General features: G+C 41.9%; 1 protein-coding gene and 1 pseudogene across 2 annotated transcripts in view; one reads left to right on the top strand and one right to left on the bottom strand.

Moving 5' to 3' along the window:
- The window catches only part of GIPC2 (GIPC PDZ domain containing family member 2), a 96,751-nt gene extending 74,220 nt beyond the window's left edge, over window positions 1-22,531 (bottom strand). The window contains exon 1 of one of the 2 annotated variants that reach the window (XM_021943303.2): window positions 21,387-22,531. In XM_021943303.2, coding sequence (XP_021798995.1) covers window positions 21,387-21,626 — 240 coding nt within the window. In that variant the 5' untranslated portion in view covers window positions 21,627-22,531. The remainder of the gene's footprint in view (window positions 1-21,386) is intronic. The other variant, XM_003892102.5, reaches the window with a different exon arrangement.
- On the top strand, window positions 21,741-25,049 carry LOC101016113 (annotated as a pseudogene).
- The last annotated feature ends 2,418 nt before the right edge of the window (window positions 25,050-27,467 follow it).

Raw genomic sequence — 27,467 nt, 5'->3', positions numbered from 1 at the left:
TCCCTACAATGAAATGTCTGAAGAGAGTGTGATATTTAAAAACCACCCAAATGAATCATGGAAAATTGGAAAGCAAGCATGGTGAGCCATTCAGGTGTCAAGAGAGAGTGATAGGGGAAAACAGTCTACTCCTTACTACGCCCTACGACAGGAATTCTGACAGAAAGAGATGAGCACTCTATGGGGAAAATATGGACCACCTGAGAAAATATCAAACATCTTGAGAGAGAAAGATGTTTCTTCTAAACTAAAACACTTAAAAAGCATCATAAAAATGTACTACAGCGGCCGGGCATGGTGGCTCATGCCTGTAATCCCAGCACTTTGGGAGGTTGAGGCAGGCAGATGACCTGAGGTCAGGAGTTCAAGACCAGCCTGGCCAACATGGTGAAAGCCCATCTCTACTAAAAATACAAAAATTAGCCAGGTGTGGTGGCAGGTGCCTGTAATCCCAGCTACTCAGGAGGCTGAGGTACGAGAATCACTTGAACCTGGGAGGTAGAGGTTGTGGTGAGCCAAGAGTATACCACTGCACTCCAGCCTAGGGGATAGAGAGAGACTCTGTCTCAAAAATAAAAAATTTTTAAAAAAAAGGAAGTTCTACAGGGTTCCCTAGATGAGGGGGCCAAATGTTTTGGGAGAAAAGGGTGAAGGCAAATTCACTGACCATCTTAGACACTTAAATTATTCATTAGGAAGTTTAAGAGCATAAGAAAATTCACCTATGGGTAGGCCTGATAGGATTGAATCTACAAGTGAGGTTAGCCCTCAATCTAGAGTGTGTGTGAGGATTCAGCTAGGTTCAGACTTTTCCATTTTGAACTATCTCCTGCCCCAGGGATAGAGTAAGCCCAGGAAACTGCGACTAGGAAAAGGTGAAGAGCAGCCAAGAACAGAATTCTGTCACAGACTTGGAGATACCCAGGCATTGCCCTGGCTGACTGACCTTTGCTCAGAGTTATTATCAGCTCCCTGTTCCCTACTCTCACCAAGCGGTTTCTTCCAACTCTCTGCTTGTGAACATCACCGCCATTCCTGCCTGTAAGACTCCCAGTGCTGGGGGAGGCAGAGCACTTAGAAAAGAGAGGGAGAGGACCAAGCAGGGGCAGGAGCTGAAGAAGCTGACAGGCTACCATGGGACTCCATCCTCAACTCCCAGGAATGTGTCACCAAGCCAGAGCCAGGACGAGGAGTACCAGTCTCCTGGCTCCAGTCCAGGTGCTGACACTGAGCCCTTGCTACCTGCTTCTATTTTTATGAGCACACATACTCCCTCTCCCTAGCTTTCCACAAATGCCTATAATGTAAAATCTTCCTTATTGCCCAGGAAAAGGGCTTATATATTGTTGGCAATAAATAATTATACAATAAACTTTCTCACATCATATTTTTCTTCTTTCTCCTTTTCTAGCAAGCAGTTTGGTTATAACTTGGGTAACTCTAGGTCCCAGTTTATCCCTGTTGTTCCAGAGAAATTATAAATACTCTTTCACTCTCTGAAGCATCTAGGTTGGTTTGAAATATCAATTATATGGTAACCTGTTTATATTAAGCTGATCAAATAAGAATGCTCCCATTTCAAGATGCTGAGACTAAGACAGCATGGGATAAAAGGAAAATCATGTGATTTGGATGTTGAGGAAAGGCAGTGGTAGAGTTATTCTATCCCGTGGTATTGAAGTCCTCTTCCCCACATGCCCCAATCCTGGGCTTCTTGGGAGAAAATACGAGTCCCCACAACTTGAGCATAATGACCAAGATTCTAGGAGACTTAATGAGTATGGGGAGAGTTGGATATCAACTCTAAATGTTCAGTGGGGGAAGGAAGTAGAATAACAGAATTATATGCTGAAACAAATTCTGTCACAGGTACTCTCTATGCCTAGAAATACGACAGAAAGAGCTACGTGTATTACTAAAAGGTTATTTTTGGCTTAGAAGAATAAGCATTGACAAATGCAATACAAAACAATTCTGAATAAATTGGCATATGTATTATTGCCCAAGTTTAACTGAAACGCTCACTTTAGTTGACTGAAATTGCTTATTAGGTTTATGCTAAATTTGACTGAAATAGCCCTCATCAGAAGAGTCCGGGCTAGTTACTATAAAAGAATCCATGCAGGTAGTTTAGACTGAGGACCATCCACAGAGAGCCCGGGTTAGTTACTGTAACAGAATTCACACAGGTAGTTTAGACTGAGGACCATCTACGGAGATAGATGTTAAATTTGTTCTTATTTTCTGAATGTAGGCAAAGGGTGGGAGAATGAAAACTGTACCTGGTCTAGAATAGAAAAAATATAAGAAAGTTTGAGGCGAGGCTCCATGGCTCACGCCTATAATCCCAGCACTCTGGGAGGCTGAGGCAGATGATCACAAGGTCAGGAGATCGAGACCACCCTGGCCAACATGGTGAAACCCTGTCTGTACTAAAAATACAAAAATTCGCCGGGCATGGTGGTGGGCACCTGTAATCCCAGCTACTCGGGGGGCTGAGGCGGGAGAATTGCTTTAACTAGGGAGGCAGAGGTAGCAGTGAGTTGAGACCACGCCACTACACTTAAGCCTGGGCAACAGAGCAAGATTCAGAGAGAGAGAGAGAGAGAGAAAGAAAAAAGAAAAATTTGCAAAAATAAGTGTCATCCGGCATCTTTTTTGAGGAAAAGAGGAGTAACATTTATTGAACCATTGCACCATTGTTCTGGACACCTAACATGCTATTTCATTTAATTCTCACAACAGTCCTATAAGGTAATTCATTGTACATTTAATCAGTGAGAAAATGGCTAGAAGGAGTCATCTCCAGGAATCAAACCCAGGATAGGCCACCCTACCCTGAAACCCTCCTCCCCATCTGATCTCAAACCCTATGCTTCCCTATCATTCCACCCTAACTTTTGCACCTGCTATAGGACTCTATAAACCTGTCAAACAGTCACAGCAACAGGTGACATTTCAAGATATTACAAAAGCTTGAGACATCATACATTTTTCTAAAATCACTACTCAATTTTACATATTTTTTTAATTTAAAGTTTGGGGTACATGTGCAGGTTGTATAGATAAACTTGTGTCATGGGAGTTTGTTGTACAGATTATTTCATCACCCAGGTATTAAGCCTAGTACCCATTAGTTATTTTCCCTGATCTTCTCCCTCCTCCCATCCTCCACCCTCCACTTGGCCCCAGTTTCTGTTGTTTCTCTCTATGTGTTCATGCATTCTCATCATTTCGCTTCCACATTTAAGTGAGAATATGCAGTATGTGGTTTTCCGTTCCTGCACTAGTTTGCTAAGGATAATAACCTCCAGCTACATCCACATTCCTGCAAAGGGCATGATCTTGTTTTTTTATGGCTGCATAGCATTCCACGGTGTATATGGAATTTACATTTTCTTTTCCAGTTTACTACTGATAGGCATTTAGGTTGATTCCATGTCCTTGCTATTGTGAATAGTGCTGCAATGAAAACACATGTGCACAGGTCTCTACAGTAAAATGATCTATATTCCTTTGGGTATATATCCACTAATGGGATTGCTGGGTCAAATGGTATGTCTCTTTTTAGGGCTTTGAGGATCACCACACTGTCTTCCACAATGGTTGAACTAATTTACACTCCCACCAACAGTGTATAAGTGTTCCTTTTTCTCTGCAATCTTACCAGCATCTCTTATTTTTTGACTTTTTAATAATAACTATTCTGACTTGTATGAGATGGTATATCACTGTGGTTTTGACTTGCATTTTCTAATGATCAGTGATGTTAAGCTTTTTTTAATATGACTGTTGGTCACATGTGTATCTGCTTTTAAAAAGTGTCTGTTCATGTCTTTGCCCACGTTTTAATGGAGAGGGGCTTTTTTTTCTTGTAACTTTCCTTATAGATGCCGTATATTAGACCTTTTTCAGATGCATAGCTTGAAAATATTTTCTCCCATTCTCTAGGTTGTCTGTTTACTCTGCTGATAGTTTCCTTTCCTGTGCAGAAACTTTTTAGCTTAATTAGATCCAATTTGTCAATTTTTGCTTTTTCTTGCAATTGCTTTTGATGTCTTCATCATGAAATCTTTGCCCATTCCTATGTCCAGAATGATATTGCCTAGGTTGTCTTCCAGGGCTTTTATAATTTGGGATTTTGTTAAAGTCGTTAATCCATCTTGATTCAATTTTTGTATATGGTGTAAGGAAAAGGTCCAGCTTCAGTCTTCTTATATGGCTAGCCAGTCATCCCAGCACCATTTATTGAATAGGGAATCCCTTCCCTATTGCTTTTGTCAGGTATGTCAAGGACCAGATAGTCGTAGGTATGCAGCCTTATTTCTGAGTTCTCTTTTCTGTTCCATTGGTCTATATACCTATTGTTGCACCAGGACCAAGTTATTATGGTTAATATAGCCTTATAGTACAGTTTGAACTCAGATAGCATGATGTCTCCAACTTTGTTCTTTTTGCTTAGGATTGCCTTGGCTAGTCAGGCTCTTTTTTGGTTCCATATGAATTTTAAAATAGTGGTTTTTTAAATTCTGTGAAGAATGTCCTTGGTAGTTGAATAGGGATAGCACTGAATCTATAAAATGCTTTGGGCAATATGGCCATTTTAGTGATATTGATTCTTCCTATTCCCATTTGTTAGTGATATCTCTGATTTCTTTGGGCAGTGTTCCATGGTTCTCCTTGTAGAGATCTTTCACCTCCCTGGTTAACTGTATTCCTGGGGTTTTTTGTTTTGTTTTGTTTTGATGTGGCAATTGTGAATGAAATTGCGTTCCTGATTTGGTTCTCAGCTTGACCATTGTCAGTGCATAGGAAGAACATCACAAATTTAACAAGCCAAACACATGTTCTACTCTTTTGATTACAGTCCTGTAAGACTGATCCTGGGCAACATAGTGAGGTCCTATCTCTACAAAAATTTTTAAAAATTAGCTGGATGTGGTGGCTTGTGTCTATAGTCCTAGCTACTTGGGGGCTGAGGCGAGTTTGAGTTCAAAGTTTCAGTGAGTGCCGGGCACGGTGGCTCACACCTATAATCCCAGCACTTTGGGAGGCAAAGGCAGGCAGATTACTTGAGGTCAGGAGTTTGAGACCAGCCTGGCCAACATAGTAAAACCCCGTCTCTACAAAAATACAAAAAAGTTAGCCAAGTGTACTGGCATGTGCCTGTAATCCCAGCTGCTTGGCAGGCTAAGGCAGGAGAATCGCTTTAACCCAGGAGGCAGAGGTTGGAGTGAGCTGAGATTACGCCACTGTAATCCAGCTTGGGCAACAGAGCGAGACTCCATCCCAAAAAAAAAAAAAAAAAAAAAAAAAGTTGCATTGAGTTATGCTTGTACCACTGCACTTCAATCTGGGTGACAGAACGAGACTCTCTCTCTAAAAAACATTTTTAAAAAGATGGATCCTAAAACTAAAAGTACAAAACCAACAGGAGGTCTTTCTCCTTGTTCACCTTCTTATTGTTTCCCATCCCCACTCATTCCCGCACCTCCCTTTTTATCATCTTCTAACTTCACAGTGTAGGACAATTACTTAACCTCTAGCATCCAGGTATAAAGCAGTGTTGCTGGAGGTGAGAGTCAATACTGGCTTCTAAGGAAAACAGGCGGAAATATCAAGGGGTCTCTTTGGTTGTTAAAATGATTGTATGGCACCACTGGCATTTGAGGGAAGCAGGGCATGGGTCAAGGATTCTGAATGAATTGCAATTCTTGAGAAGTCCAGCTTGATGAAGAACTGCTTTGCATTCCACATGATGCTCAAATGTCCTATTAGACATTCGTGCTGGAAGGATGGGGGAAAACTATTACTATTTAAGCCTAGCCCCAATTCTGTGTTACACACAGAGTATTTTTTATTCTGAATTTCTATGGGCTGCAATTACCATGTAAATCAAAGGAAGACTGTACTTTGGTATGCAGTGCCTTTCCAAGAGTTATTTATCATTTCAGAAAATCAAGTCATTGACAGCAATGCTGCCCATGTTATTTGGATTTGTAACATAAAACCTTTATTTCAGTCTGCTTCTGTTATTGCACTGTGGTAATTCTATGAGCATTTACAAATATTAATATCTCTTCATTTAAAATGTTGAATATGAAGAAAAAGAGACAAAAACAATGAAATGAATCTCTTTTTTTTTTTGAGACAGAGTCTTGCTCTGTCACCCAGGCTGGAGTGCAGTGGCACAATCTCAGTTCGCTGCAACCTCCACCTCCCAGGTTCAAGCAATTCTCCTGTCTCAGCCTCCTGGGTAGCTGAGTAGCTGGAATTATAGGCATTCACCACCATGCCCAGCAAATTTTTGTATTTTTAGTAGAGATGGGTTTCATCATGTTGGCCAGGCTGGTTTCAAACTCCTGACCTCAAGAGATCTGCCCGCCTCAGCCTCCCAAAGTGCTGAGATTACAGGCATAAGCCACTGGACCTAACCTGAATCTCATCTTATTCTTACTCTTTTCAAATCCAAATGTGTTCACTACAAGTAGATACAAGCATCTGCTTCATGTTTTTTGTTTTGATTTTTTTGTTTGTTTGTTTGTTTTGAGATGGAGTTTAGCTCTTATGGCCCAGGCTGGAGTGCAATGGCGCAATATAGGCTCACTGCAACCTCCATCTCCCAGGTTCAAGCAATTCTCCTGCCTCAACCTCCTGAGTAGCTAGGATTACAGGTGCACGCCACCACACCCAGCTAATTTTTGTATTTTTAGTAGAGACAGGGTTTCACCATGTTGACTAGGCTGGTCTCAAACTCCTGACCTCAGGTGATCTGCCCATCTCGGCCTCCCAAAGTGCTGGGACTACAGGCATGAGCCACCACACCCGACTGCTTGATGCCTTTTAAGAAAACTTATCCAAATACTTGGATATTAAAATCCATATTTGTTTCTCTCTAATATTAGAGTTAAGGAATTAATTATGTGTATAGGTAGAAAACATTGTTTAAAATCCTATTTCAGGACAGTAAAGATGGTATCACAAAATATTTGTTATTAGAGAAAGCCTTTGGATCTGCTAAGGTTAAGAATCACTTGTGTAAAGGAAAGAATACAGACTTTGACATCAGATAGACGTCAAGTCAAAGACATCCCTCTGGGTTGTGCAACTTGAGTAATTTACTTTTACTCTAAGCTCCAGTTGCCTCTTCTACAGATTACAATAATTTCTGGGGGTTCTGGCAAGAATTACCATTTCAGTTAAGATAGCATAGGTTAAGTGGTAATAGTTGTTCAACAATAATTCCTTGGCCAAGCACGATGGCTCATGCATGTAATCCCAGCACTCTGGGTGGGTGGATCACCTGAGCTCAGGAGTTCGAGACCAGCCTGGGCAACATGGCGAAACCCCCATCTCTACCAAAAATGAAAAAATAAAAATAAATTTAAAAATTAGCCGGGCACTGTGGTGCGCGCCTGTGGTCCTGGCTACTTAGGAGGCTGAGGTGACAGGATCACTTAAGCCTGGGAGGTGGACGTTGCAGTGGGCCGAGACTGTGCCACTGCACTCCAGTCTAGGTGACAGACTGAGACCCCCTCCCCAATAAACAAAAAAGAAAAGAAAAGAAAAAAACACAGTAATTCCCTTCTCCTCAGTTCTTAAGATATGCTTCCCTTCCTCCACCCACTTTTACATAGAGGCAGGAAAGTGAAGAAAGGAAGGGGAAAGCACAGAGAACACAGAAGAAGGAAGGAAATAACAGGAATCATGACCAGCATCTAATACTCAACCACACCCAGAACACACTGCTAGTATCAAATGTGAGAAGCTTCAGGTGGTTAAATTAAGGTTCTGGCCCTGGATCATGAGGGACACAGTGTTAACACCAATTATACAACCACTACTACGTTAATGAAATATATGGATATGTAAACTGTTTTAAGAATACACAATTATCATTTCCTCAACCTTGTTACTCTGTATCCCTTTAAGGCTACTTTAACACTGTAATTTAAGAACCTGTGACTTTTATAGACTGAGATGTAGGGCCTGGATTTTAGTCATCCCTCTCCATGTGCTTTGATTTATCTCCAGGGAGATTTTTATACACATAGCAAATACACATTCTGAATGCTTGAGTTCTTAAGCCTCTTAGCCACAACACTTACAGAGAGTCAAATATGTTTCTAAAAAGCAAACATTCAGGCCGGGCGCAGTGGCTCACACCTGTAATCTCAGCACTTTGGGAGGCCAAGGCAGGCGGATAACCCGAGGTCAGGAGTTCAAGACCAGCCTGGCCAAGATGGCAGAAACCCTCTCTCTACGAAAAAAAACAAAAATTAGCCGGGCATGGTGGTGTGCGCCTATAATCCCAGCTCCTCAGGAGGCTGAGGCAAGAAAATCGCTTGAACCTGGGGCCTAACTCAGTGTTTAAAATTAGTGTAAAGAACACTTTATTATAAATTAGCCGGGTATGGTGGCTCATGCCTGTAGTCCCAGCTACTCGGGAGGCTGAAACAGGAGAATCACTTGAACCCTGGACACGGAGGTTGCAGTGAGCCCAGATTGCACGACTGCACCCCAGCCTGGGCGACAGAGGGCGACTCTGTCTTAAAAAAAAAAAAAAAAAAAAAATTCTACCACTGACAAAGCTCTAAGTCCCTTCAACTTCCCACTCCACATTTTAATCAATCAAACCTCAGAATAATCTGCACACCCCAAACAGCAGGGCTAGAGTTTCTGAGATGAGTAATCAAGGCCAGTTTCTTGGATCCCAATTCAGACAAGCAGTGACAGAGCCATCCACTTTCAGTTGGCTTCCTCTTTTCTTTGTCTGAGTGAGCAACTTAGCCCAAAGGTGTTTGCTAGTTACTTCTCTCTGAATAAGCAGCATCAAGGAACATGTTTGGTTATGTCAGGTGATGGAGGTTTACAATAAGGAGACACAGGGAAACAAAGGCAGCACAGGAAACCCTTTCAGGAAACAGACTTCTTAGAAATTATTAAAATTTGGTTAATCACCATTAAAGACACAGTGGTAGCTCTCCTTGCACAAGGACTCCCTGGTGGCCCTATGAGACACTGCAAGGATACAGTGACTGCCATTCCCAGGCCTCAGCATTTCTTTCTTACGGCTACTCCTCTTCTTCTCCCACTACCAACCATACAGAATACGATATGCTCCTGAGTTAAAAAAAAAAAAAAAAAAAAAAAAAGAAGATAAAGTGGGGGCATATACCCACACAGATATGAACGTTTTACATACATACATACACACACACACACACACACACACACACACTCTTACAAATTTATAGAGTATTTTTCTGGAAGGACAGTAAAGAAAGTGTTTACAGTAGACAGTTCTGGGTGGCCCACATTTTTTGGATGTTTACCATATAAAAATTCAATTTATATACCTTACTTTTTCAATTAAAATAATCATTTACTGTGTAGCTCCACTGTGGACCTCAGCTTTATAGAGAGTAATTTCTGCTAGTAACTTCAGTTAATGAATGCAACACAAAAGCAAGAGATCACTTTCCTTTGGTAACCTCTGGTCAAACATTATGGATGCCCTCATTAACTGAGAGCCAACAGGTTAATGGGAAGAGGAGGACTTGAGAGGTAGGTTGCAGTTAACACTGAGATAAAATCAAGAGATGAAAGAGGTTTCGGTTGGCTGCAGTGGTACACGCCTATAATCTCAGCACTTTGGGAGGCTGAGGTAGGAGAATTTCTTGAGCTCAGGAGTTTGAGACCAGCCTGGGCAACATGGCAAAACCCCATCTCTACTAAAAACACAAAAATTAGCCAGGCATGGTAGTGCGCACCTATAATCTTAGTTACTTGGGAGGCTGAGGTGGGAAGATTGCTTGAGCCTAGGAGGTTGAGGCTTCGGTAAGTTATGATCAGTGAGGGTCTCAAAAAAAAAAAAGAGAGAGATGAGACAGGTTAGATTAGCAATAGATCTTATGAACTGATTATAGCCCACCTATATCCTTTACCCATAAAGCTTTAAAACAACTATAAAAGAATTCGTGTGATATCACCATCCCAAATTTCCAAACATTACATTTGATGTCAGAAAAGCAGAAAATATGCTTTAGCTTCTAAAAATTCTTATTTCAAGTTTATACTACTATGCCTTACTGAACTATATTCATAGAATTCTATTTTCCAAAAGTTCTCATTAAGTTCAAAAATACATCTTCATTTTTTATCTAATTCACTATCAGCACTCCAGTTTTAAACTCTCTGTCTAGCATGTCTCTAACAAGAAGTGATCTCTAAATGACTTTATTTATTTTTTCTTTTTTTCTATTTGTTACTATTTTTTGGTTTTTTCTCACTCTTGTTGCCCAGGCTGGAGTGTAGTGGCATGATCATGGCTCACTGCAGCCTCAACCTCCCTGGGCTCAAGCAATCCTCTTGCCTCAGCCTCCTGAGTCCTGTCCAAGCTTCAACTTGGGACTACAGCTGGGACTACAGGCACACATCACCTGCCTAATTTTTGTATTTTTTTGTAGAGATGGGGTTTCACCATGTTGCCCAGGCTGGTCTTAAATCCCTGGACTCAAGTGATTCACTAACCTTGGCCTCCCAAAGTACTTGGATTACAGGCATGTATGTGCCACTGCACCCAGCCTAAATGACTTTAGATACACCAGGGTCTCTACCATTTCAAGGATTTCTATAGTCAATCCACTTGCAAAACACTGTCATAGTCATTGTTGTATGTCCCTCAATACTTTGTACATAAAGATGACAATGGAATATTTTTAATTGAATGCACAAGCTCTAGAGGAACATTCAAGCTAGAAAAGACCTTGGATCTCTTCATTTAATTCAGTGGCTCCCAAACACACAACCTACCAATGGATGACAGGCCAGCCGCCTAAGTATATCAGGGAAGCTTTTAAAAATGACAACATTCTCCGGCCCTAGTCAACATTTGTAGGGGTAGGGCCCAGAAGCCTGTGTTCTTTAAAAAGGTCACCAAGGTGATTCTAAGAGGCAAGTGGCTTTGAGAACCACTGGTCTAGTTCACCTACCCCAACAAGAGGGAAGACTTGCCCAAAGTTGGATAGTGAGGAGGACAGGGCAGCAAAAGGATCAGTAAAGGACAAGGACAAAATGGAAGCCATGTGGCAGAGTTCTTCGGTGATAAATGAGCATTGACTATAATAGTTAGAACGTTATGAGTTATCACAGAGTCCCTTTTTATCACAGAATAACTGATGAATAGTTTTTGAAAAAACATACCAGCATTTTTTTGAAGTATACATCTTGGAATATTGGTCCACGGAGTGTTTGCTATGCAGGAAAAAAGGGAGAGCTCCATACTCAAATAAGTGTGGGAAATAATAAGCACGAAGATTCTTGGATTTTTAAATTTTTAGTGGACTTCTCACAGACTTTAATATGTATTATGAATTTACAAAATACAGTTCCCAAAGTTATTTGACAACTGGAGGCATTTTTTCTATAATATGTCAAAGGGATTCATGTTGCTTGGAACACATTTTAGGAAACCTGCACTAGCTTGTCAAATTGTTTGTCATTGAACTGCACTTGACTGGAAGATGGGGCTATGTCATCTTCACCTTTAAGCTCCCAGCATCAAGCACAATGCTGAACTCCTAATAAGTGCTCTGAGTGAATCCTTCAGTTAAAAAAAAAAAAAAAAAAAAAATTTTTTTTTTAGTTAAAAGTACTTTTTTTAGTTAAAAGTTACTTTAGTTAAAAGTAACTAAAGGTGAGTTGTCTATTTGGTAAAAAGGTTCAAAAGTTAGAATACAATGAAGGCTCTTCCAATTCTAGAATTATAACTACCATTTAAAAAATACCTACTATGTGCCAGGTACTGATCTGACATACATGATTTTTCATGTACCCCTCACAACAACCTTTTGCGATGAGAAGTATCATTAACCTCACTTTATAGATGAGGAACAGAAACAAAGAGCAGCCAATAACTTGCCCAAGGTCTCACAGATAGTAAGTGGCACTCCTAACCACTAAGCTATACTATACTTCAATGCTTCCAGACAGAAGGGAGGTTTAAGAGTATATGGCACAGAGGAGGTATTAAGAGTGGCCATAGAAATGATGGAACATTTTCCGGCAAAAAGCATAAACATACTTGTTTTCCTCTTGCTTAGCAAAAGCTCCTAGGTCCTTTTTTCTAGGTCCTTAAGGCAAGAAATGTGCATATAAAAAGAAAACTTATATTTATAAGAGTTCAGAGAATAACCCAACAATGTCCAGTCTCATTGACTCAAGAAGTGCCCATCTCATAGGATGGAGGACTAGAATGTAAGCTCCATGTGGCCAAGGATTATTGTCTGTTTTATTCATTGATGTATCCCAAAATTTGGGGCAGTGACTGGCACAAAGCTAATAACCAATAAGTTTTCTAATGAAGAATAAGATTGAGCATGCCTAATCTACCTTCCATTTTAAAACTGTATTATAATCACTCTTTCCAGTTATAAATTTGTAACATGTACAAATGATAAAAGTAAACTTTTTTGACATGATACACACCTTTTATTAGAGGGTTTTTAGTTCTTTCTTCCCAGTATTTGGTTCTTTACACACATAACAGGAATAAATATCTCTACAGTGATTTCTTTTGAAAAATTAAAATTCCACCAGTAATTCTAAATTCCCTGACTTGATCATCACATATTGCATGCCTGTATCAAAATCTCACATATACCCCATAAATATGTACAATTACAATGCATCAAAAAAATTCTGCCAGCATTCAGATGTAGGAAAAGCACATCTGGCTCTGCTGAGGGTATAGCTGAGACGGTTTCTTAGGGATGAAGGGCTCACAGATAGTCCCAGCCATACATTCAGAGGGTTACAATAAAAACACAGTTGCTTCACTGAACAGACAATTGAAACAAAAAACATAGAAGAGACTTTTCAAAATGGGCTGAAGTCTATTCCAGTAGAGAGAACTGATGACATTTTAAAAGTTAAGACCCCTATTTTATCTGTTGATTGTATTCATTCAATATAAAATTTTAACTACACTTTTGATATTGTCTCATCAGGGAAAAAAAAATCAAACCCCATCTGATTAAACCTAGAATACAACTATTAATTTATAGGAAATACAGTGACAGGGGATGCCAAACTAGACTACAGGAATGCAATCAGCAAAAAACAAACTGTGAAACACACAGGGTAAAAGATCTGGCTTCTTCAACAAATACACTGGAAAGAGAACAAGACGAAGGGGAATATATAGATTAAGAAAGACTCAAAAACATATTTAAAAGAAGTCTGAATTATGGTGTTTAGGAAAGCACATAAATGATAAAACTATATAATGGGATTCATTACCATGAAAGTCAGGACAGTGGTTACTCTTGGGTGCAGGTGGAAAGAGGCATATGGAAGGTCCTCAAGTGGCTGATAAAGTCTATCTCCTAACAGAGGTGTGGTTACAAGGGTGTTCAATTTATCCATTAATTTACACATTTGTTTTATGTGCTTTTCTCTACTTGTGTTATATTTAATAAAAATTTTGTTAATGAGGGAAGAAAAGAAATCTTGGCAAATGTTGATAACTGTCAAAGCTGGGCACATGGAGTTAATTACACTATTTCCTTGATTTTGCATGTATTTAAAATTTCTGTAATAATTTTTTTCTTTTTTTTTTTCTTTTTTTTTTTGAGACGGGGCTTTTGTCACCCAGGCTGGAGTATACTGGTGCAATCTCAGCTCACTGCAACCTCCACCTACCAAACTCAAGCCATACTCCCACCTCAGCCTCCCGAGTAGCTGGGACGACAGGCTCACACCACGATTCCCAGCTAATTTTTTTTTTTTGTATTTTCTGTGGAGATGGGGTTTTACCATGTTGCCCAGGTGGTCAAGAACTCCTGAGCTTAAGTGATCCTCCTGCCTCAGCCTCCCAAACTTCTGGGATTACAGGCGTGAGCCACCATGCCCAGCCATAAGCTTTACTGCATACTAACCGCCAGTCTTTGCCCAGAGTGGCTCTCAATCTTATGGAAGAGACAGACATTAAAGCAACAATGACCATTAAGTCTGATAAGAGTTATGGAAGTTTAGAGGATAGGCACAGAACCCAGTCCTGACGTAGTGAGGAGGCTTTAGGTAATGACTCGCAAGTCCTGCAGCATGAGTAGGAGTTAACAGGGAAAGAGTAGGGGAGAGATTTCCAGATAAAGAGAACAATGCATAAAGGTCATAGAGAACGGAAAATAGTTTCATTTTCTAAACAGCCCATGGAAGGTGTCTGTCATTTACATTCCCCTAAATCAAGATGTCTCAGAATATCTGCCTGGTGCACAGCCCTCTCTGGCAGGACTCCTTATCCACTGCTCCCCTACGTCTGTACTGCATGGACCTGTAGGCTGGACCAGAGACCCACAGGCCCCAGGGTCCTGTCCCACCTATGCTGTACCCTGACACAACAAAGACTCTTTCTTAGGAAGTTTAATAAGACACACAGGCAGGGCACAGAAAGTAGAGAGGTAAAGAAACACAAAGACACAGGGGGGTGAGGTAATAACGGGAGGAGCAAAGTCAAGAGGATGAGAAGAAAGAATCAGTCAAGAGTAGAGTAAGTAGGGAGGGAGAGAGGCTGAGATGGAAGGTTAAGGACAACTAGATTTGCTCTCAGTTCTCCAGAGTATAGAGCCACTGCTTTAACCTGAACAGAATGAGCAGTGTTCCAACTGTCCATGGAACCTGACTGTCCAGCTGTAGAAGCTGTCCTAAGCTTCCTTACCTCCCTATACATTTTAATAATATAGATATTTATATGGACTGAATGTGTGTGTGTCCCCAAGCCTAATCCCCCACCTCCTACCAGGTGATGGTATTTGGAGGTGGGGTCTTTGGGAGGTGACTGTGTCATGAGGGTTGAGCCTTCAGGAATAGGATTAGTGCCTGTATAGAAGAGGCCCTAGAAAGAGCTCCCTTTCCCCTTCTGTCACATGAGGATGCAACAAGATGGCTGTCTATGAACCAGGAATTGGGCTCCCACAAGATACCACATTGCCGGCACATCAATCTAGGACTTCCCCGCCTCCAGAACTGTCAGAAATAATTTTTGTTTATAGGCAACTCAGTTTATGGTAGTTTGTTACAGCAGCCAGACAGACATATACATACATACAAATTGCCCAAGATAGCCTGCAAGAGCCTTCCACTCCACTCAGGATAGCTGGGTTGGTGATTGCAGGTAAGAGAACGTGAAAGGGCTAGCTATTAACCTACAGGTAGCCAGGGTTTGAAGAGGAGTCTACCCCTGCCCAAGGGTGTAAACTTTACTTTAGGGTTGTTCAGATATCTTCTTCAGGGTACTTCTAGCACAACAGCAGTCTTATCCATTTCCTACCCTCCTGACAGCAATGAGGTCTATAAGGCAGCTGGTTGGATCCTCCTCCCACTTCTCAAAATGAGTCATGTTTCTCTTGCCTGAATTTTTCATATAAAAATGAGGCTGGTGCTCAGGAGGGGATATCAAGCCTACGTAATGATTGTGATATATTTATAACTTCTCAGATGGTATGATGTAAATCCAGAAAATACCATTATATTCCATTTAAACTGAATATTATTTAGAAAGAAAATACAGAGAATGAATGGTTGAGTGTGCTTCTACTTTGTAAAACACATGTCAGGGATCCTTGCTTCTTCTGAAAAAGATCTGAGTTATTCTCATTGCTTGCAGAATAAAATCCATACAACTTCAAGGACATTGGTAGTCTTACTACTATCTATGTCCTCAGCTGCCTCTCCTACTATATCCATTATCTACTTTTATTTAGTAAACTTTTAAGGAGCAGCTAAACCATCTAGCTAACCATCTAGGAACAAGATTTAAAAAGGAAAAAAGTCCCAGCCCCCAGGAAGAAATAGAGGAGTCACTAAATTCAATCTTATGTGCAAATGCTATGTTAAAAATCATGCAATAGCGGGCATTTAGATTTGTGAATTCACAGGGTAGGCTTCTTGGAGGAAATTATGGGACTAGAAAAGTGAGTAGGAGTTACTGGAACAAAGAACAGCATGAGAAAAAGCACAATGGAACGAAACAGTTAAATATTGTTGAATGTAAAAGGGATTATTAAGAAGTGAGATTGGAACAGTGGGCATAGAAGAGGACTCAAGAGGCAGACAGGAATATGAGGCATTGTTTGGCTGGTAGTAATTGGTTTGTAAGTAATGGGGAGCCCTTGCAGGTTTTTGTTTGTTTAGACAGTCCTGCTCTGTTGCCCAGGCTGGAGTGTAGTGGCACAATCATAGCTCACAGCAGCCTCAAACTCCAGCTTGAGTGATCCTCCCACCTCAGCCTCTTGAATAACTGGGACTACAGGTGCATACCAGCACCTCTGGCTATTTTTGGCTTTTTTTTTTTTTTTTTTAGAGACAGGGTATCACTACATTGCCCAGGCTGTTGTCAATCAAACTCCTGGCTTCAAGGATTCTCAATTCTCAGCCTCCAAAAGTGCTAAGATTAGACTGGTATGATCACAGCATTAAAAGACTAAAAGAGGATGAGAGGAGTCAGGGAAACCAAATTAAGGCTGCCTCTTTAGAATCTGCATTGTAATAACCCAACAGTGACAAGTGATAACTGTCAATACCTTCCAGGCAAAGACCACCAGGAATTCTCACCTGCAGTTTATTCCTCCTTGTGAGGAGGGTGACAGCACTCTATGGGAGATTCTGGGGGTTTCAGAAAGAAACATTAGAAAGGATTTGGGCTTGTGTTAGGTGATTTGGGAGAGGGTCCAAAGCATGGGTTTGTTCTGGATAGGGTGCTGTCAGGAAGTGGGTGCAATTCTATGACCAGGAATCTTAGTAAACCTATCTGTAAAGTAGGAGAAAGTAGATAAGAGCAGTCTTATCTGCTGTTGACATTCTGTGCAATTGTTTATGTGCAACAGAACGCCAAGGCCTTCCTGCAAGTGCCAAGGCCGCTACCAGATGTCAGGGACTGCTTCTCATACTTTTTCTACTCAGGTTTGATGGGCTTACTTCATATTCCTCAGATCTCAATAGTAATATTCATGCCCAATTCCCAATTCTTTCATTTTTTGTAGATTTTTGTAACTTGTTTTTCCAGGGCAGGGGGTGCTATATGCAAGTCAGTAAAACCCTATTTTGCTCTACTCGTCCCAGTTTCCCATGTGTGAACCAAAAAGATAACAGTTCCACTTGCCAGTTATTCGCACTGCTGGGAAATGATAAAGTCTGCAGAACATTTCATGTCTTCTAGAAGTACCACATAAATACAGAATATTGACTTTCAAAAGAGCTCAGTGCCAGTGTCAGCAAGTTCAGAAAAGGAAGCAGTTTCTCGGAAGCCTCAGGAAGCAGCTCCTCATACGCTGTAACTCATTTAGGAAGTGACTTTGCTTGCAAACAGAGCCTCGAGCTTCATAATTTCTAAGATGGATATATTAATTAGCTTGACTGTAATAATTATTTCACTATATCAAAATATCATGTTGTATACCTTAAATATATACATTTATTTTCAAAAAATTTTAAAGATATGAGTGATGTTCCTCACTACCCCCACCTAAAGGCTAGTCTCTTACCTCATAGCAGAACATAAAAAAAATTAACACCTACATAAGATATTAGTATTGTAACCAATACTAAAGCTTTATGCTAAAGACACTGGGTTTTAACTACTGAATTTGTGAGGATCCTTTTATTCAACAAATATTTTTTAAACTCCAACTATGTTTCAGGCACAGTCTAGGCCCTTGAGGGCCACATCAGTAAACAAAGACAAAAATCCTTGCCTTTATGGAGCTTCTATTGGGGCAGGGGGGCAGTCCATAAACAAAATCAGTTAAATATACATAGGATAGTATGCTATGGAGAAAAATTAAGCAGAGAAGGGAATAGGGAGTGCTGTACCTAGAGGCGATCAGTGCTAGCCTCACCAAGAAGATGACATTTGAATAGACTTAAGGAAGGGCATTCTGTAGGAAGAGGTTCTGGCGGAGGCAAAAACCAAAGCAACAGTCTTAAGGCTCCAGCATTCAAGGAGACCAGGCTGGCTGGAGCAGAAGGAGCAATGACTTTGAAGAGGTAACAGAGCCCATAGCCCATCATAGTATTTTGGTTTGTTCCAAGTGAGAGCAGAAGCCATGAAAAGTTTAGAGTCGAAAATGAGATACAAATTGTATCTCAGGGACAGCAACTTTTGAGGAGTTTTGCTATAAAGGAGAAATGAGGTGGTAATACAGGGGATGGCAACAGGTGTCAAAAGAAGGTTGGTCTGTTTATGAGAAATAATAGCATGCTTGTGAAGATAAAATCTCACCTTAAAAATCACAATTCTAGGCCAGGTGCACTGGCTTATGCCTATAATCCTAGCACTTTGGGAGGCCGAGGCGGGCGGATCACCTGAGGTCAGGAGTTCAAGACCAGACTGGCCAACATGGTGAAACCCATCTCTACTAAAAATACAAAAATTAGCCAGGCATGGTGGTGCATAATCCCAGCTATTAGGTAGGCTGAGGCAGGAGAATCACCTGAACCCACGAGGTGGAGGGTGCAGTCAGCCAAGATTGTGCCACTGCACTCCAGCCCGGGCAACAGAACAATACTCCATCTCAAAAAACAAAAATCAGCAAAAAAAGTTATTTACATCATTATTGAGGTAATTGCTTGCTGAGTAAATAGGCTACAAAAATGGAATCTCCTTGGTGTGCATTTCATTTTAATAAGTTACTTCTGTTTCAAAGTGAACCACTGAAATATTATGCATACTATGCTATGATGACCAATACTTTATCCTGCATATAATTAACTTTTTTCATCCAGATGGAAAACTTGCATTAATGTTGGTTACATGCATAAACATGATAAAATACATATATACTGGAGTTATAAAATGTTATAAACTTTGAGGTAACACGTGAAAACACCTCGTGTACATTATCTTGGAAACTGACCTTGCAAGTCAGTGCACTGAAAATGTTGAAAGTGGCTACCAAACTATTGCTGAGACTCTGGAAAACTTGGGAAACAATATATCTTCATGGGAGGGAAAAAAAAAAAGATGGGCACAATGGCTCCATGTCTGTGCTATTCAAGAGACTGAGGTAGGAGGATCACTTGAGAGTAGGAGTTCAAACCACCCTGAGCAACGTAGAAAAACCACATCTCTAAAAAAAAGTTTTTTTAATTAGGCAGATGTGGTAGCACATGCCTGTAGTCCCAGCTACTTGGGAGGTTGAAGCAGGAGGATTGCCTGAGCCTAGGAGTTAGAAGCTGCAGTGAGCTACAATCACACCACTGCACTCCAGCCTGGGCAACAGAGTGAGACCCCATCTCATTAAAAAAAAAAAAAAGAAAGAAAAACAGAAAACAAAAAAAAGAATACACTGAGTTCAAATCCAGGCTCTGCCACTTGCTACGTGTAATTCTGAAAAAATTCTGAACCTCAAAGTCTGTTTCCTCTCTGTAAAGTGGAGATATTAATAATAATACTTACTTCTTAGGGATTAAGTAGATTGAATAAAATCATGTACCCTGAGCTCAGAATAATGTCATATATAATGATGAGGAGAAGTGTTAATGCAAAATACAGATACTCCCTTACTTACCAAGGTGTTATGTCCCAATAAATCCATTGTGAGTCAAAAATACCATAAGGTGAAAATGCATTTAATAACCCAATAAACCCAGAAAGTGGAAAAATCTTAAGTCCAATAAATCCATGGCAAAGTCAAAAATCTTAAGTCTAACTATCATAAACCCAGGACCATCTGTAACTAAAACTGAAGTCCCTGGTTACAGGAAAGACATTTAAAGCTGTCAGTTAAGTATACTAACAAGCTCACTAGCTTAGGAATCAGAAGATCCAAGTTTAAATTACAGCCCAGTTTTTTTCTTGCTAGGTATGTGACCTTGGCTAAGGGCCAATCACTTTGCACTTCAGCCTCATTTAACTGTTAGGTATTAATAATTTTAGTTACCATGTATTAAGCCCTGACCATAAACTATGCAATCTGATACGTTTACATACAGACTCCACTCTTCACAACACTCTTCAAGACAAGTATTCTAATCTCTATTTTATAGATGGCTAAAACTGAGAGAAGTTAAACTCATTCAAGTCCACACAGCTCATAAATGGTAGAACCTGGGTCCATGTCCAAGTTATCGCGTTTAACCTGCCACCTGCCTCCCCTAGAGATCAAAGGAAAGTGTCCTGTGAAAGTGTTTTTTGAAAAAAAAAAAATCCTATATAAATGTAAAGTATTATTATTAGTAACCTATATCAATACAAATAATTCACAGATGGGTTTACGATTTGCCCCTTAGTACCTGGGAACTTCGAAAGAACAAAGGGTTACACTTTAAGGTCTTTCGTCTCCTCTTGGAATTTTGCCTTGACCTCGATTTCCCTTGAACAGACCTGATAAACAACTAATTAAAGAACTCCAGGTGCCGCTGTATGCCACTCAAAGACAGCTCTCTGCACTACTGAGAGTCCAGGGCAACAAAATTATGTGCTTTTCCTAGAAATGTGGACAAAATATTTTGTTGAGCTAACTTCTCACACCTACCTTTGCAGTTCACTTGGGTTAGCACAAATAAAGTGATCACATAAACGATCGCATAAACTAGTGCTTTCGGTCATGCCTGTGTCAAACTTAGTTCCAGGCCCGCATGCAATCTAATTAAAGCAAATTTCAGTCCCGTTTTAAGGATATGATGTAAAAGAGCTGATTTTCCTCATGAAAATTTTGTTAACTAGTCCCATGTGATTAAGTATGAATCTCTAGGTTATCCACTCTTGGAATAACAGCCCAGCTTTTTAAACTTCTTGGAAATACCACCCAAGGATTTCTGGTGTTGATGTTAGAAATGACAGATTGGGGGAAAGTGGGCCTCCGTTTCGTATTACCTGGAAGGCTCTTCAATTTTTCCCCCCATTTAATCTGGGTATCACCTGGAAGGCACTTCAATTATTTTTTTTTTTCCGTTAATCTGGGGAGATGACCTGCGTGACTCTCACGCCTGCGGAGGAAACAGGAGAGTAACGTCCAGATGAGGTGGAGGGTATTAACCTGCCCCGCCAGATCGCTAGTCTGGGAAGGTGCTCACACCTTGAACGGCCAGCGGAATCCGGGACATCTGCAGCAAACACATTTGCAAGCGGAAGAAAGGTTGCCTCCCCCAACCCGCTTCCCAAAGGCCAGATCTCGGAGCAAGGGGGAAGGTGACTTCTCCGGTCGTGCCAACTTACCTTTTCCCTTCCCGGGAAGGCCCACTCACTTCCCCTCGGGACGCCCCCGGCGGACTCAACACGGCATCGGATTTCGCGCTCCGGTAAGCGCCGCTCAACCCTCCTAGGCCCACCAAAGTCCGCGCGGCGCGGCGGAGAGGCGGGAGAGCCTGAGCACCTGACGCCTTACCTCCGACGGCGAAATCTCAAACGCGCCCGCGATCTGGGCGTAGAGCTCCTGGATGCTGGAGAAGCCCTCCACTCGGCCCGTGGCGCTCCCGTGCGCCAGCTGCGCGTGGAAGACCAGCCTGCGTGCCGGAGCCGGGGACGCTGAGGGGCTCCCGCCGCCCGCGCCCGTCGGCTCGCCCTTCACCAGCCCGGCGGTCTCCTTGGACTTGGCCTTCTTCTTCCCCCGTAGCCTCAGGGGCATCTTGCAGGGCCGAGGGCGCGGGCCCACCTGCGCTGCCGGCCGCCGCCTCCTCCCCGCCGGCGCCTCGGACTTTGCGCCCCGGGCCCCGCGCAGGTAAAAGCAGCCTCTGGGCCAATGGCAGCCGCGCTTCCGCCTGGCTGCGTCGGGTCGGGGCCCCGACCTCCACCCCTGGACCGGAGCAGCCGCCCGCCTGTCCGCCCGCCCAGCCTCCTCCGGGATGGATCTGGAGAGAAAGAAAGTTACGCGTAGTCCCTCATCCGATCACCAGGTTTATCCCCACTCCTTGTAAAAAATGGCTCGATTTCCGTGAAGGCCTGAGGATGCCGACGCTGCGGAACAGTACGCCTTAGAAGGCAAACACGCTGGCCCTTATGTGCTTTTCATAAATCTGTAGTAGGCACCCACGCACGATCTGGCCACAGGCCTTCGAGTCCGTACGTCTGGGCTTTTGGGGATAGGGATTTAAGTAGAAGTCAACCTTCGTCTGCATTTTCTGCGTCTTACACTCTGCAGGGCAGAATTGGAAGAGAAAGTCACATAACCTTGAGCTTGGTGCTACGTTGAATTCATAAACACCCTCCGCCGGGTCCTCGGCACCTCTGAGTTTTCCTTTTGCCTATTCCCTGGGCCGCTTTCTCTCCCAACATTCAGCACGCCTCCAAAGTCATTTGCCCCAGCTCTGCCCTTCTTAGTCTCTACAGAGGACCTTACCTCATATAGTACAAAGAAAACTGAAGCCATTCGGTGTGAAGTATGAGTTCCCTCAATTCCCCACCCCGCGTTTATTGCATTGTTTTCAAGTCCAGTCCCCTCCAACTACGTTTTTTACAACAAAGCAGAACAGTCTTGAATTATTAGCTACGAAATTTCCTCACTTCTTCTCTGCTCTTAGACGCACTGTGATCAGACTTTGCCCCTACACTCTACTGAAATTTCACTTACTATGCAATTTCAATGGAGTGAAATCACTATCATATCTTAATTACCAAACACAAGTAATTATTTTAGGTCTTTATCTTACTTGATCTGCGTTGCCCATTTTATTCTTCTTAAATTTTGTCCTATTTTAGCTTACTTACCTCTCCTCTCCCCATCCCCCACCCTGCTCCTTGCTAACTGCTACTCTCCAGGAATTGTATTCACCGACAGTTTTTCCTCCACTATCTTCTCTTCTTACTTAGCTTTGCATGTTCTTCCTGTATGACCACATCAACATTCTCAGTTTCACAGAGGTTGCTGTCTACCAAATATCTCCACCTCCAGCTTATTCTACCAGAAAGGGAACGTACTGTAGGAAACTCAAATTGAGACTAAACAAAACTGACCTCATCATTTCTCCTGAATGTATCTTTTCTTTTCTTTTCTTTTCTTTTCTTTCTGATTTTAGTTAATAGGATCACCAAGCACTCCCAGACCAGACATTGTGGAGTCGTTGTATCAGGATTTTTCCTTTTCCCTCACCTCTCACATCAATTCAGTCCTGAAAATCCGTGTTTCTCAACTTAAGGTTAGCAGATGTACTGGGGGAGGAGAGTCTTAAGAATTCCTTAGGAGCCCAGCGCGGTGGCTCATGCCTGTAATCCCAGCACTTTGGGAGGTGGAGGCTGGCGGATCACCTGAGGTCATGAGTTCCAGATTAGCCTGGCCGACATGGTGAAACCCCGTCTCTACTAAAAATACAAAAATTACCCGGGCTTGGTGGCGCACACCTGTACTCCCAGCTACTCTGGAGGCTAAGGCAAGAGAATCGCTTGAACCCAGGAGGCGGAGGTTGCAGTGAGCCGAGATTGTGCCACTGCACTCCAGTCTGGGTAACAAAGCGAGACTCAAAAACAGAAAAAAAAAAAAAAAAGAAGCTTTAGGATAACTTTAACATTAACATGTTTATGTTTCTGTGACTTAGAAAAGTAATACAGGGACACCTGCACTGAGCCAGTGCCGCTGCTGGTGCTTCCCAGGAGAGCCAGGGCAACTTTCGACTTGGCCCTCATCCAGCTTCGTTTCTTCATCAAATCAGATAACAACACGCGAGCTTGTAGCCTTGTCCAGGAGACAGCAACAAAAGGAGCCAAAATAGTTTCTTTGCTGGGATGCTTTAATTCTCCATATGGCACAAAATATTTTCCTGAATATGCAGCGAAAATTCCTGGTAAATCCACACAGAAGCTTTCTGAAGTAGCAAAGGAATACAGCCTCACTAGAGGTTCCATCCTTGAAGAGGATGCTGGGAAATCATATAACACCTGTGCTGTGTTTGCACCTCATGGAACTTTACTAGTAAAGCACAGAAAGGTCCATCTGCTTGACACTGGTGTTCCTGGAAAAATGACATTTCAAGAATCCAGAATGTTGAGTCCGGGCAATAGTTTCTCCCCATTTGATACTCCAAACTGCAGAATGGGTTGGGGCATCTGTTATGACATTGGTTTGCAGAGCTTGCACAAGCACAGGCTGCCAGCTGTTGGTTTATCCAGGGGCTTTCATTTCAACCACTGGACCAGCCCACTGGGAATTGCTTCAGGCTCTTGATAATCAGGTGTATGTGGCCGCAGTCTCCTGCCCCAGATGACAAAGCCTCCTATGTTGCCTGGGGAGGGCTCTCAAGGAAGAAACAATCATGTATTCAGACACAGACCTTAAGAAGTTGGCTGAAATCCGTCAGCAGATCCCTATTTTTAAACAGAAGCAATCAGACCTCTGTGCTGTGGAGACAAAAAAGCTCTGAAGTTTATGTTTCCAACGTGTCACAAAACAAGAAGATATGATTCTGCAACATAATCAACTCCCTATTCTTTAATGAAGATCCTTTTTTTAAATTTCAGCCTTTTCCTTCCCAAGGAGCTCTCTATTGAGATGATAATCCTCAGCAAGCTGATATTTTCCACACCACATTAAATAGTTAAAAAGGAGCCTGGAGCACAAGAGCTGGCTCTGAAGTTCCTTCCATATTTACGTTGCCTCAGAGCACTTTGTGAAAGTAACAGATCTTGGTATCCTGGTGATTGAGTCACCTAATACAAATATATTTGTGTCATGAACCTCTTATCCCACTTGCTGGAGTTGGAATCCATTATCTGGAAAACTTGATCTGGTGCCATTCTTTTCCTAGCAGTACCTTGAAGTTCCATTTGTGGTCCTCAAGTAGCTATAGGACGTAAGGTGATAGATCTTTGGTGTTTGCTAGAGGAGGTGGCAGCCTCTCCCTTCCTAACAGCCTTTGGGCTCTTCAGATTTAAGAAGTTGTTCATCATTCAACCCCAGACCCTCCTGGTCTTTGGGGAAAGACTAGGTCAACAATGACCCCCATGGGAGAATGGCAGTGGTGGCATTTGGTAAAGGCAACTTAGTATGAATCTCTGCAAAAGATTTCATAGGGTTGAGTGTCTGCAAGTCCAAAGTCCCTTTTTTTTTTTTTTTTTTTTTTTTTTTTTTTTTTTTTTTTTTTTTTTGCTTTTTCCCCTAGTAAGACTTTCTAGCTCCATAGATAAAGAATCACTGTACCAAGTGATTCTTAGACTTTTTGGTCTCAGAATTCTTTTACACAGTTAAAAATTAAGGACTGAAGCCTGGCGCGGTGGCTTACGCCTGTAATCCTAGCACTTTGAGAAGCGGAGGCAGGCCAGGACCTGGCCAACATAGCGAAACCCTGTCTCTACTAAAAATACAAAAATTAGCCTTGCGTGGTGGCACACGCCTATAGTCCCAGCTACCCTGGAGGCTGAGGCATGAGAATCGCTTGAACATGGGAGGCGGAGGTTGCAGTGAGCCAAGATCTCACCACTGCACTCCAACCTAGGCAATGGAGCAAGACTGTCTCAAAAAAATAAAAATAAATTAAAAATTTTTTAAATAAATTAAGGACTGAAGCCCCGCACGGTGGCTCACGCCTATAATCCCAGCACTTCGGGAGGCCGAGGTGGGAGGATAGCTTGAGTCCAGAAGTTCAAGACCAGCCTGGGCAAAGTGGTGAACTCTGTCTCTACAAAAAAAAAAGAAAAAAAAAATCAGCTATGTGTGGTGTTGCATGCCTGTGATCCCAGCTATTCAGGAGGCTGAGGTGGGAGGATCGCCTGAGCTTGGGAGGCAGAGGTTGTAGTGAGCTGAGATCATGCCACTGCACTCCAGCCTGGGTGACAGAGTGAGACACTCACACACACACAAAATGAAGGACTATGTCAGGCACAGTAGCAGGCATCCGTAGTCCTAGTTACCCGAGAGACCGAGGCCAGAGGAACCCTTGAGTCAGAACCTTGAGTTCAACCTGAGACCCCATGTCAGAAATATGTATGTATTATAGGACTGCCATGAGTCTTTATTTATGTATGTTAACAGCTAGTGGTGGGCTGTTGATTGTTTAACCAGCTATTCATGAAAAACCCCAATTTTGCTAATTTTCACTGTGTAGATACTTCACCATGGCTGAGTTCAAGCTAACTACATGACACCTCTAAACAGAGTTGGGAATATATGTACACAATCAGCTCTCAGGAGCTGGTGTAATAAAGACATTGTGTCATTTAACCACTGGAAAACAGCATTGGGTACTCAGAACAAGAGCGAAAAAGACAAATGACTTTAAATATTTTAAATTTGTAATTGACACATAATTGTATGGACTTTTCTTTTTCTGTTGATTTTTTATAGAGAGAGGATTTCCCTATGTTGCCCAGACTGGTCTCAAACTCCTGGGTTCAAGCAGTCCTCCCATTTCAGCCTCCCATAGTACTGGGATTACAGATGTGAGCCACTGCACCTGGCCTGTACTGACTTTTTTTTAAAATTAGGTGTACAATTTGGTAAAGTCTGACATATATATATATATATATATATATGGAGAGAGAGAGCGATAAACCACTTCGATGAAGATAATGTACATATTTTACCACATCCTCCCAAAAAAGTAATGTAATATGTTCTGGTTCATCTAAATAACTCTTTGAAAACAGGATACTACCACAGAGTTTTAGGGCTCAAATTTGCATTCATGGTTATGATTGCTATAGCACTAAATAGTATTACTTTGTCTTGGGCTAATGAGACAAGAGTAGAGAAAACCTGTAATACTAAGCAAATGATGCATTCCTATCAAGTGAAAGCCCAATGACTTCACAATGCATTGTATGAATAAAAAGCTCACAGAAATTTGACTAAAGAAAAGTAGGAAGAGAAGTGAATCATCATAAGGTACATGCCAGGTACATTATCAATATCTGGGAGCATATGACAGGACACCAGAAGGTGTGAAACTAAGAAAAACTTCAAAGAGAAGAGTATCTCTCAGCCATGTCAAAATATCAAATGAAGAGGCCAGTGTATTGACAGGGTGGAAAGGTGGGATTCTGTAATCTTTTGTGTCCTTTCAATTTCTGAATTCTATTTTTTCTTACTTAGAAAGTGAAAGTTCCCCTCAAAGGCTATGTCGAGTTCACCTTTGCTGTAAAATCTCACTTAAGGAACCAGGTGTATTGGGCATGCTCACACAGGAAACAAATGGTATATTCAAGTTAAGGTATTTGGTGATGGTTTAATAAAGAAACTGGGCAGGCGGTGGTCAGAGAGTAAGCATAATATTAGTACCCCAGGGCTGTTTCTTTTCTTTTCTTTTTTTTTTTTTTTTGAGACAGTTTCACTCTTGTTGCCCAGGCTGGAGTGCAGTGGCGTAATCTCAGCTCACTGCAACCTCTGTCTCCCAGGTTCAAGCGATTCTCCTGCTTCAGCCTCCCAAGTAGCTGGGATTATAGGCATGTGCCACCACGCCTGGCTTACTCTTGTATTTTAAGTAGAGACAGGGCTTCACTATGTTGGCCAGACTGGTCTTGAGCTCCTGACCTCGTGATCAAC

Source organism: Papio anubis, chromosome 1, assembly GCF_008728515.1.
Source record: "Papio anubis isolate 15944 chromosome 1, Panubis1.0, whole genome shotgun sequence".
In the NCBI taxonomy this organism is placed as follows: domain Eukaryota; kingdom Metazoa; phylum Chordata; class Mammalia; order Primates; family Cercopithecidae; genus Papio; species Papio anubis.
Note: the sequence above shows the minus strand (reverse complement) of the source record. Positions and strands in the feature narration are given on the sequence as shown.